The sequence below is a fragment of the Amphiura filiformis genome, chromosome 3, assembly GCF_039555335.1.
Source record: "Amphiura filiformis chromosome 3, Afil_fr2py, whole genome shotgun sequence".
Classification (NCBI taxonomy): domain Eukaryota; kingdom Metazoa; phylum Echinodermata; class Ophiuroidea; order Amphilepidida; family Amphiuridae; genus Amphiura; species Amphiura filiformis.
Genome location: NC_092630.1, coordinates 81,474,595 through 81,485,603, shown reverse-complemented (window position 1 = coordinate 81,485,603; position 11,009 = coordinate 81,474,595). Strand labels below are relative to the sequence as shown.

General features: G+C 35.3%; 1 protein-coding gene across 1 annotated transcript; it reads right to left on the bottom strand.

The window, feature by feature from the left end:
• Nucleotides 1–10,008: 10,008 nt before the first annotated feature.
• LOC140147534 (dynein light chain Tctex-type protein 2B-like) lies at nt 10,009–10,701 on the bottom strand. The gene has a single exon (XM_072169315.1). It carries the CDS (start codon nt 10,699–10,701, stop codon nt 10,009–10,011), a length of 693 nt encoding a protein of 230 aa, XP_072025416.1.
• Nucleotides 10,702–11,009: the final 308 nt, after the last annotated feature.

The following is an 11,009-nucleotide window of genomic DNA, read 5'->3' as shown; positions in this document are numbered from 1 at the left end:
TTTTGTCCGCGGACAAGCCCTAAAAATGACCCCTTTTTCCGCGATTTTGGTAACGATCGTGCGGTCAGTATTGCAAGTTGAGTGACCCCACCGGGGCTATATCAAGCCCTGGGAAGATCACTCACGTTTGATATCTGTAATTCATGTTATAAATTGCACTGTGTAAAGGGAACATATCCCCGATGTTTCGATGACATACAAGGGTCATTCAAAATGTTCTACCTCCATCGACACATCTCTGTTATCTTACGTACCAGGAAGTTGATATTACCCATGATTATACTCTTAAATCTTGGCTACAAAATAAATAAGTTTTAACCGTTTCCAAACCTGTATTCGCTTTAACCAACATATCTAAACAACTAAAAATCACATATTCATCAAATAACTTTAATTTTGATTTAAAGAGTAAAAAGATGGGTAATTACAATATCCTAACACGTGAGATAACAGAGATGTGATGATGGAGGTAGAACTATTTGAATGACCCTCGTGTAACATTATCAGCATTTGCAAAAGAAAGCTACACCTTTATTACATGTCCGATATAAAAAAATTAAGTGGAAGCGTAATGTCCTTAAGACAGATTGCAATAAAAAAAAAATCGAAGGCCAAACCTAACGACCCTGCTCTGTAGATGAAGCAATGGGCTTGGGATGGTGAGACTGGATTGATACCGACCAAACCGAGAATAGATTAAAGCAATAACTTACGATGTCAAATTTAAGTGTGTTATTTGTTCACAGAAATGATAGAGTAATAATATAGTAACAAATGTCAGGGAAATTTAAAGCGACTGGTTTTTAAGGAAATACGTCGGCAGACACGTGGTGATATACTTCTGCATATGGTACAGAGGCATGCAAGAGAGGGTACTTGCCATATAATTCAAAGGGCCGTATCCTTGCCGACTGACATAACTAAATCAATGATTTTTATATCAGTCCATTGCCGACTGACATAACTAAATTAATGATTTTATATCAGTCTATTTTAATACCTCTAATATTAATTCCATGTTGTCAAAATGGTGATTCCAAAAATTATTTTGTTCACTAGTATTTCAATGCAATTGTCAAATAACTTCAAATCTATCGATTGTTACATTGAAATAATTCAGTAATTGGATCACTGATTTTCAATATATTCACTTCAATATTAAAAAACAATAAAGAAAAATATGGGTTGTCAGTTGTTTGCATTATCTTCAGTAATTTATACATACTATAAAAGGCATGTGACCCCTTTCCCAACATCACATATGCTTCCAATTCAAATAACTTCCTTATCGTCAAATATCTAGTTCTTAAATTCTGTGATGAATTTATGGTTCAATAAAGCCATTGATTTGAATCTTCCTGTAGTGTTGGGTTATAAATCTATGTGGTTATCGTACGAATTGAATATTATAATGACCTAATTTACATATTTGAGTAAATAAGGAAAACTACCCTTCAATTACCATGTATGAATGTAACCAAATAATTTTTAACCAAATAATTCGCTACATTAGTTCCCTACACTTTATCAAAACCATGGATATCATTACAAACATTGTCCCTGTTTTTGTCAAGAATAGTATATAAAATTTACCACCAAACATCTCATTTGGTGTAGAGATACATTCCGTTCTGTGTTGTTTAATCTTTCGTCCGTATAGAATTCCTGCAAGCACTTGACCGTAAAGCAGTCTATTTTTAACTGTTGAGATCAACCTATGGTCCAACTCTGAACTCTGTGGATAATAAGCCAAATCGGCATTGAAATTTCCAGTGCATTATGGGACAGTTTTTGTTGTTTTGGGACACAAAATTGTTTTTTGTACGTACAAAATATTATTCAAATTGTTTTACTAGAATCATGGAAATAAGAGAATAAGATTCTTATTCTCTTATTTCCGTGCTAGAATCGAAACTGTTTAAAAACATGATTATTTCAGGCTAAAATATTATTAATGATAATTAATAATGATTATTACAATAATGAATGAATGAATAACAATTACAACAATTTCCCCTGATATGTTAGAAGTCAAAGTGTCCCAAAACTGTTCTCAAAAACAGGAAGTTGTAATGCCGATTAGGCTTATTGAACAGAATTGGCCATGACCGTAGCAACTACTTTACATGTAGGGCCTCTTTGTGATCAATCGATCCCAAGGTGATATAAGCAACAAAATCGATACTCGTGTCCAAGAATTCCGAGGTCAAAATTATAGAAGGGGACAACATTTCTCTGGTCATAATCAGAAAATAACCAAAATATATAGTTCGACGCTATGATTTATTGTTCTGGAGTTACGAACAAAAAGGTCCAAGGTCTACATTTGGGCTCTACACGTATATACAGACAATTTCCAACGATTTTGATAAGAATTTTCTCCGAATGTACGACTTCTTTTGTTAAATAAGGAAAAGTTTGTAATACCTTAGATATTTCGTTACCTACATCATCATGTAGACAGCACATTCAGTCCTATTGGTTGTGAGGGTAAATGTGACATATTTGCTACGTGTATGGTTTTGTTTGCTATTCCATCCTTGCATAAGCGGCCATTCTAACGTCCAACTCTACTTTTCCTGCATCCTTACAGCCAGAGAAATATATCGAAGTGTTTCCAACAAGATTTAAGCCTTTCTTTTTAATATTTTCACTCATGTATCGCTTAGTGCCCCTGTATTATAATAAAATAAAATGAGATTTTGGCCACTTCCCTCATGGTAAAATAAATATGGTTATTGCTACTTCAGCAAATGCAGTCCAATTCACAACGCCCCAGTTCTAACATGGTTCGACCATTTATGCAATGTTGCTAAATATAATACTGAATAAAATTGATGACATTCGGCTTCAAGGACACACACAATAATTAAAGACGTGTTCATGTCGCTTATTGATATTAAAATACGATTGTAAAACAATTTATTTAACTTTATTTAGATCAATAATGTCCATAAAATATTGTATCGTTTGGACGATAAAGTCAAGGACAGCGCGGGGACAGCGCTATCATTACTCAAGAACAGCGTGATTTATACTGTAGATACCAGCGATATTTAATTGATAGAGGTCAAACGAATATAGCATATTTTGCTCAATTCATTGGTCAAAATCGTTTTCTCTTCGCTAGTGCCCGAGATGTTGAAACTGCGTAGTAAAGTATAAATTGGGTTCGTAAAGGCTGTCTGATGAGTTTATTAACATGATTAATAGAGGCATCTGAGAGTAAGACCTTCAAATAATTATAATACGACAGCGTTGTCTTACGCGTGATTGGTGACAGCATAACAAACATAATAAAATTTGTCAGAATCAAAGTGATCTTTAAATTTGTAGAATATGTTTAATGCGATTAGTAATTTATGCTATTGGAATTTTATCAAATTGAGAGACAATAAATACTCACCATAAAACGTATGTATACAGAGCAGTGGCGTAGATTTCTTTTTGCAATGGGGTGGGGTTGGAAACGACTTGAAGTATAGTTTTGGTATCAATGCGCGCGAAACCCGCGAATATGAGGCTAATTTGGTCAAAACCCCACATACAGGCGTCAACATGGGGGTGGGGGATTATTGTATGGACCATCCCCCCATCAAAATATTAGGGGATGTATATCCCCCATCCCCCGGGATCTACACCTATGATACAGGGCTTTTGTTTCTCGTAAAACTACCCGATTTCATTCCTAGTAAACACACGTTTGGTATTCATTCATATTACAAATTTGTTCGTTTTCTCTTGTAACAGGATGTAAACGAAAATGCCCCGATTTTCGATGACACATAAAATTATCGCAAATTGCATGAAAATAAAGCCACACCTGTTATTATATTGTCAAGACAAAATAAGTGGGTAGAAGCTTTTGTGGGCGTATGGTCCTTGAAACAGATTGGAATACAATGAAAGACTAAACCGATATTGGACAATGAAATTAAATGAATGATTTCGTTATTAAACCTCACGTAAATTGAAAATATTAGAAATGTTATTCTCATGAAACGATGATGTTCAATATAACTTTTGTATAAATTTCTATTACAATCGTCTCGTGATTATTTTTGTTAAATTGCCTCTGTTAACACCGAATTATCACCTAATTGCAGAAGGCTCGTTATGCCTTTATGGAAATAATCTTCTTTTAAATTACAGAATGTAATACACGTACATGTCATTTCACATGTCCTACATGATACTTGTGACATGGCGATTACTGAAAAACAGGCGGTACCCCCTTAATCAGGCTCGGTGCAATATTGCAATTTTTCGCTTTAAATGACAAGTAAAAAATATAGTAAAATTGTGTAATTCACCTTTGAATTGAGTGTGTGGATAGCAAGATTTGCATAGCCAGAAATAAAGAGATCTCTGTAGGTTATTCTCCGAATTCCTTTCCACCCTAAGTGCCAGGTACATGATGCTATATAATCTGGGGAATGGGAGGTTTTCTTGCATCTGCAGACTGGTCTCTTGCACTTCACCATGTTCACTCACCCAGAAGAAGCTTGCAGCAGCATCACAACTATTATCAGATCTTATCAGTGATGCAATGGAGATTTTCATTCCAGCAAAGCTTGTTTTCAAGAAGACTGGTTACAAGGTATGGTTTCATGACCACTGCAAACTAGGAGCAACCAAGACGCGTTACTTATTCAGGAAGCTAAAAAAGGAACAACACCAAGGCAAACACGGATAAGTTGACAAAAGCCAGAAAGGAGTATAATGCAGAGAAGGTAGCCAGAAGGAGCCATAACAACAAGTTGAGATCTCAGATGGTAGGCTCAGCAGCAAGAAATGGTGGAACACTGTTAACAGCCTGTCTGGTTAGTCCACCAGAGTTGATATACTACTGCTGAAGGATGGGCGTCAAGTCTACACTACATCAAAAGACAAAGTTGAAATTTTCGCCAGACCTTTGCCGCTAAATGTCAGCTCGTCAGCGCAGAAGAATCTGCTCCTGCAGTTCAGCATTCAGCAACGTGTTCAATGGAAAAGATAACCTTCAAGGTCAGAGAAGGAAGGCTCAAGTAAGCTCCTCAAGAATCAGACCAGCTCCTTAAGAATCGGACTCGGACCAGATAGAGCTTCTAATCCTGGTGAAATCCCTGCAAGGGTCCTGAAGGAGTGCAGCGCAGAACTCGCAAGACCACTCAGCCTGCTGTTTGAGTTTTGCTTCTCCAAGAGAGTTTCCCAAACCAATGGAAGACAGTATCTGACATCCCTATTCACAATAGATATTCGAAGTCTAATCCATCTATACCGCCCCCATCTCTCTGCTCTGTATCATCAGCCAGTTCATTGAGGCTGTTATACAAAACCAACTTCAGAAGTACCTCCTTGTAAACCAACTGATATCAGATAGACAGTTTGGATTTAAGCCACAGTACAGCCTCACTATTATGACCCGAGCGTGGTCCAAATCCTAGGTTATATCCACAGGAAGGCCCTTTGAAGCACAGGCGTGCGCGAAGAGGAAGCAAGCACAGAGCAGAAAATCACATCTCTCCATTAAAGACGTTAAGTGGCTGCAGCAACAGTCCTCTACAAAATGCACACCAGTTTGTGCTCACCCAATCTGAAGGCCCTACTACCAAGCCATTTGTAGTCAGAAGAGCTACCAGATCCAGCATTACAGCTTGTCTATGCCTTGCCACGCTCTCACAATACCAGTTAGTAGAAACATATCTACTGGCAGGACTTTCATCCACACTGCAGTTCACGTTTGGAATAGCCTACCGGATGGATTAGTCGGATACATATCTGACAACGGTGCACCATCCTTCAAGAGAAAAGTGCATAAGCATCTTATTACTCCTGTCTGATGCTTTGCTGTACCCCTTCACTCTTGTTGTTCCTAAGCTGCTGTGAACCACTGATTGGCCTATGTGGTTGTCTTTTATAATAACAGTGCCTAGGTGCCTATATAAGTTCTTGACATGTGTCACTCCTCATGGGCTATTGAACAGTCTATAATTTTATTTAAAAAAATATAATATAGTGAGGCATGTGAAGATACGGGTAGCTATAATAGCTCATAATGTTGGTTCCTTTGGCAATTTCAAAAGGAAAATCGATGTGAATTCACCCCATTGGTTTATATCACCATGTAGAAATTGGACAATGTGAATTGAATGCGTATTATGCGTTCGCTGAAGTTATAATAACCACACATTGACGTCATGTTGCTAAATATAAAAACAATCAATTTCATTCATTCTGTTTCAATGCCACACTCATGCTCCTATTTATGTTATTGATTCGTCATTTTGAATGTAAGACGTAAATGTGATGCGATCAAGCAAAATCAGTCGGAACTCGGCAATAATAAATTTTCAGTTTCTTACAGGATAGTAAAAAGCATTTACAAAGCTGGATTTTGCAGAAAACCCCATTGAAATTGAACAACCAGTTCCAAAGATATGAGCAATTAAAGAGTTTCCAAAACAATAAGAAACAAAAGGAAATATTTCCTTTATTTGCCTATATCTCAAAATCAATATTTCCGAGTTCCGACTGATTTTGCTTGATCGCATCACAAATGCGATTGTAAACAATGTTGTGATATAACGTGCGTATTATCTGCTACAATAAACATTGTGTGTCTGGCAATGTTAAATGTCTTTATTTATATCATATTTATGTATTTAAAACTGAAATGTTATTCTCATCACATGATCAGATAATGCTCAATATACTGTAAATATCCAGGAGCAAGAGCATTTTGAATGTGGCTTCTCGCCATAATATCAGTATGACCCTTCATAGATGGGCAGTGGGAGTCAAGTCCATTCAATCAAAGTGAAAAAAATCATTGAATGATTTATTGTCCCACCTGTCAGGCCTTCCTTTCAGGTATATTTTGATCAGTTAATTAAAAGTAATTCATTGATTTTCAAGGTGTAAACAAATTGTGTCTCTGTGTCAATTTCAGTAAGCGCCTTTTAGGTACTACACCCCTGCCCAATTTTGTGCCTATTTTTGCATTTTTCTCAAAAATTATAGCGCATTGGTGACAATATTATAGAGGCAAGGACTACAACTACTGCACTGGAAATTTTATTTCAGCACAGACAACAGTTGTGGAGTTACAGTCAAAAATGAGGGCAAACCAATATTTGATCAATAAATTAATAACTACTTGCCTTGAGTTGCTGAATTTTCAGTGCAGTAGTTGTAGTCTTTGCCCCTATAATATACATATCTTACCTGTCACCATTGCGCTATAACTTTTGAGACAAATGCAAAAATAGGCACAAAATTTGCCAGGGGTGTAGTACCCCCTTAAGGTTAGACTAGGTATTGTTGGTTGAAGCCGCCAAAATAAGCGATTTTCATTATCTAAACCAATATATTATTGAAAAACAACACTTTGATGTTTTGCAAAAGTTCATTCTACAAATCATATACTTTGAAAACTTGTTTGATTTATTGTTGTTAATGAGCTATGTACGTATTACAAAAGTGTTGCTGTTTCAGCCCGCTCTACAACATAACTCAAGAACCACGGGACTAGTAAGTATATCTGTGATATATCGCTATGAAACGATCACTGTATTTATCAGTTTTGAAACAATTTTTTCATTTTTACTATTTTGATAAATGTAAGTTTATTTCTTTCTTAAGGGGGTACTACACCCCTGTGGTAAATTTGTGACTATTTTTGCATTTTTCTCAAAAAATAATAACACACTGGTAACAAAAGTTATGTATATTATTGGGGCAAGGAAAGCAATTACTACACTGAAATTTCAGTGGCTCAAGACAAGCGATTCAGTATAATATGATAGGAAATGAGGTTCATCCTAGCGGTACCTCATTTCTTATCATAAATAACGAACCGCTTGTCTTGGGTCACTGAAATTCCAGTGTAGTAATTGGATTCCTTGCCCCTATAATATACATAACTTTTGTTACCACTGAGTTATTAGTTTTTGAGAAAAATGCAAAAATAGACACAAATTTAACGAGGGGTGTAGTACCCCCTTAAACTAACTCTTTTACTTCATTCCCTTTCATTCCCTGATTTTACCAAATTTGTTCTTTGAAATTTTCACATGTACAGCAGTTCATGGAATGTTGCTACTTTAAAATAATTGCAACATAAATGTAAATTTATTAGCTGTTTTATTAGGCTTTTTTAAAGTATTTGGAAGACATAATATGATCAACTTGTTAAGAAGTTTTTTATGGAAATAATTATACAAATCTGGAAACATCTGTTAAAGTTATTTTGGAAGACAATCAAATATAATCAAGTTGTTAAAGAAGTATGGTCCAATATTACTAAAATTTTGGTTCGATAAGGATCAATGGTTTGACAAATTTGCAGGGTTGCTAATGTTTTTGATTCTTTTAAAAAATATTTAAGTTTAAATCGGATTTGTTAATTTTGTTATTGTTTTTTATTCCAAGAACTGCTATACGCTATGATAAAGTCAAAAGAAATTAATGCAAACCAGCATTTCCATCCCAATTTTGCAATATAAAAATTATTTGTTATTCGACCCAATTGTATCTTTAATATTACGTTAAAATAATAATAATAATAATAATAATAATAATAATAATAATAATAATAATAATAATAATAATAATAATAATAATAATTTTTAAGGTCTCAAACTTCTTGTGGTTTTTTTTTCAAAATGATACGTTGACTGCGTCCTTTAAATAGTAGGACAACAAGTTACTTAGTAAATATTAGTGATTGAACCCAATTCAACACGTCTATCTTAGCTTAACCTACGGTAACATTTTGTTAGCAACCCAGTAAGCATGTTAAGTATTTACTTATTGACCTCAACTGCACACTTAATGTGTTTGTTTTTCGAATATTGCCGTAAGTATATAACACAGTCAATGGACTTGCAATGTTTTAGCTGCTGGCCATATTTATACACCAAACGCAAATTATAATGGCATCATTCCAACAAAATAATTACTGTTATTAAGAATTTGGATAGATATACAAAGATCACAATAATGATTGCGCGAAATTTAATTCGAAAAACTACCGAATATTGATATAAAATTGGATCGATTGAGCCCATTATTGGTCGAGCTATGAGTTTTAAAATATTGGACGAGACGTAGTCGAGTCTAATATTTTAAAACTCATAGCTAGACCAATAAATATTTGGTGTAAAGCATCCCATTTTATCATTATTATGTGTTGGATCCAATATTTTCACACATTTGGATTCATCAAAACATAATATTATTATGCACCAAGAAACATCACACTTCAATACTATAATATTTGTAAATTTGTCTTACAAAGAAAAACACAGTCAGTGCTGGAGCTTAAAAGGGCATTTCGTGATCCACAGCCTTATCCCCCCACTTTTCTCAAAAAAAAAAGTTGAGATTTTTATATCACGGAAACCTCTGGCTACATAATGTTTATGTACAAAATATTTCTTGCAGATTAATTCGTTTAGCAAAGATATCGTGAGATTTGAATTTCGTTCTGGTGCACCAGAACGAAATTACAACGTATTGTCTATGGTGCAGTGTAATACACATAATCATGCATAACTCGCAAACGCAATATCGGAATCAACTGAAATTTTGGGAATATGCTTTTTTTTTTTTTTTTTACTGAAAAATGTCATAAAAATAGGATGCTAGGATCACGAAATACTCCTTTAAGTAATATATCAAACGTCAACATGACATAAAATATCTTCGTTCCAAAAAAGTTAGTTTGTGTGGTTATACGTCAACCACTTATACGTTAACCTCTGATACCGTGGAAATAAAAAGCTGCAGGAGTTTTTAGCTCAAATGTTTCTTACTCGGGTCTCAATGTAACAGCGGTATCTCTTGCTGTATAAAGTATATACTTTGATCATATTCATCAAAAGAAAATCAACGTCTTCTCATGGACAAAAGAGCTGCAGGAGTTTTTTGATGAACTGTTTCTTACTCAGGACTCAATGTAACAACGGTATCTCTCGCTGTATAAAGTACTTCATCGATGTGTTTATATTGTCCATATTGTCAGCTTTAGTCCAAGAACACACCATATACAGTTAACACAAGGAATATGTTTCCTACTCTGATCGTAGCAGTAACATACGAGTCTGTCTCAGGATTCCATAGACATCTACTTGCAATTATTAAGTCATGAGGCGAAGATGTTCCCATCTGTATGTGAGCTATTAATCGGTATCTGTCAAACTCTAGAGATTTCACCCGGATTTTAATGGTCTCTGCTAAAAATTGTACCAACTCCCCTGCTCCGTCAGCTGCCATTTTCTTCTTCAAATAATCACCATGCGTACCTATGATTTCTTGCAAAACGTCTTCAACTTTTGATGCCAAAAATTTGCATCCTGATTTAGGTTCGAGTCTGTATGTGTTCTCAACCGTCATGAAATCGTCTAAGATAGTAATTTCTTCAGGACGACGATATAACCACCACATAGAAGTGCGAATATTCTTACCAAAATAAATTGACTCTCTTCTTTTGAGATGTTCGTCTTCTACAACAGAAGACGCAGACCTGGCTGCATCTTGACTCGCTGTTTTCCACTTGATGCGATTTAGAGCAGGATTTCTTTTTAGTTTATTGATGGGGTGGATCCCTTGTTGGAGCAAGGATTGGTTTGATGTCGGTTGGTTTGCTGTGGATGTACTCCATGTTCTGCCCTCACGTACTACAGCTGAATTAGAGCGAGAGGCTGTATTTGAACCCATCTTTGTTGGGTTAGAATTCTGCATATTCAAAAGTGTTATTTGCTAATATCGCTAAAATTCCACACACAGACTGTAGGCATACAGCTCCTGATTTTTCTGAATTTTCAGGACGAATTCTATTGTTGGTTTGTCGCATATGTAACTATAAATGAGACAGGCGTCTTGATACTAGTTTGACGATGAGATTAAATAATATAATCTGCGAGAGTCAATTGCCTTGTTGAACGTTGCTATTTGTTTAAGATTTCACGATATACATCATGAAGTATATTGCCGGGATTTCATGATGACATTTATGGTATATGCCT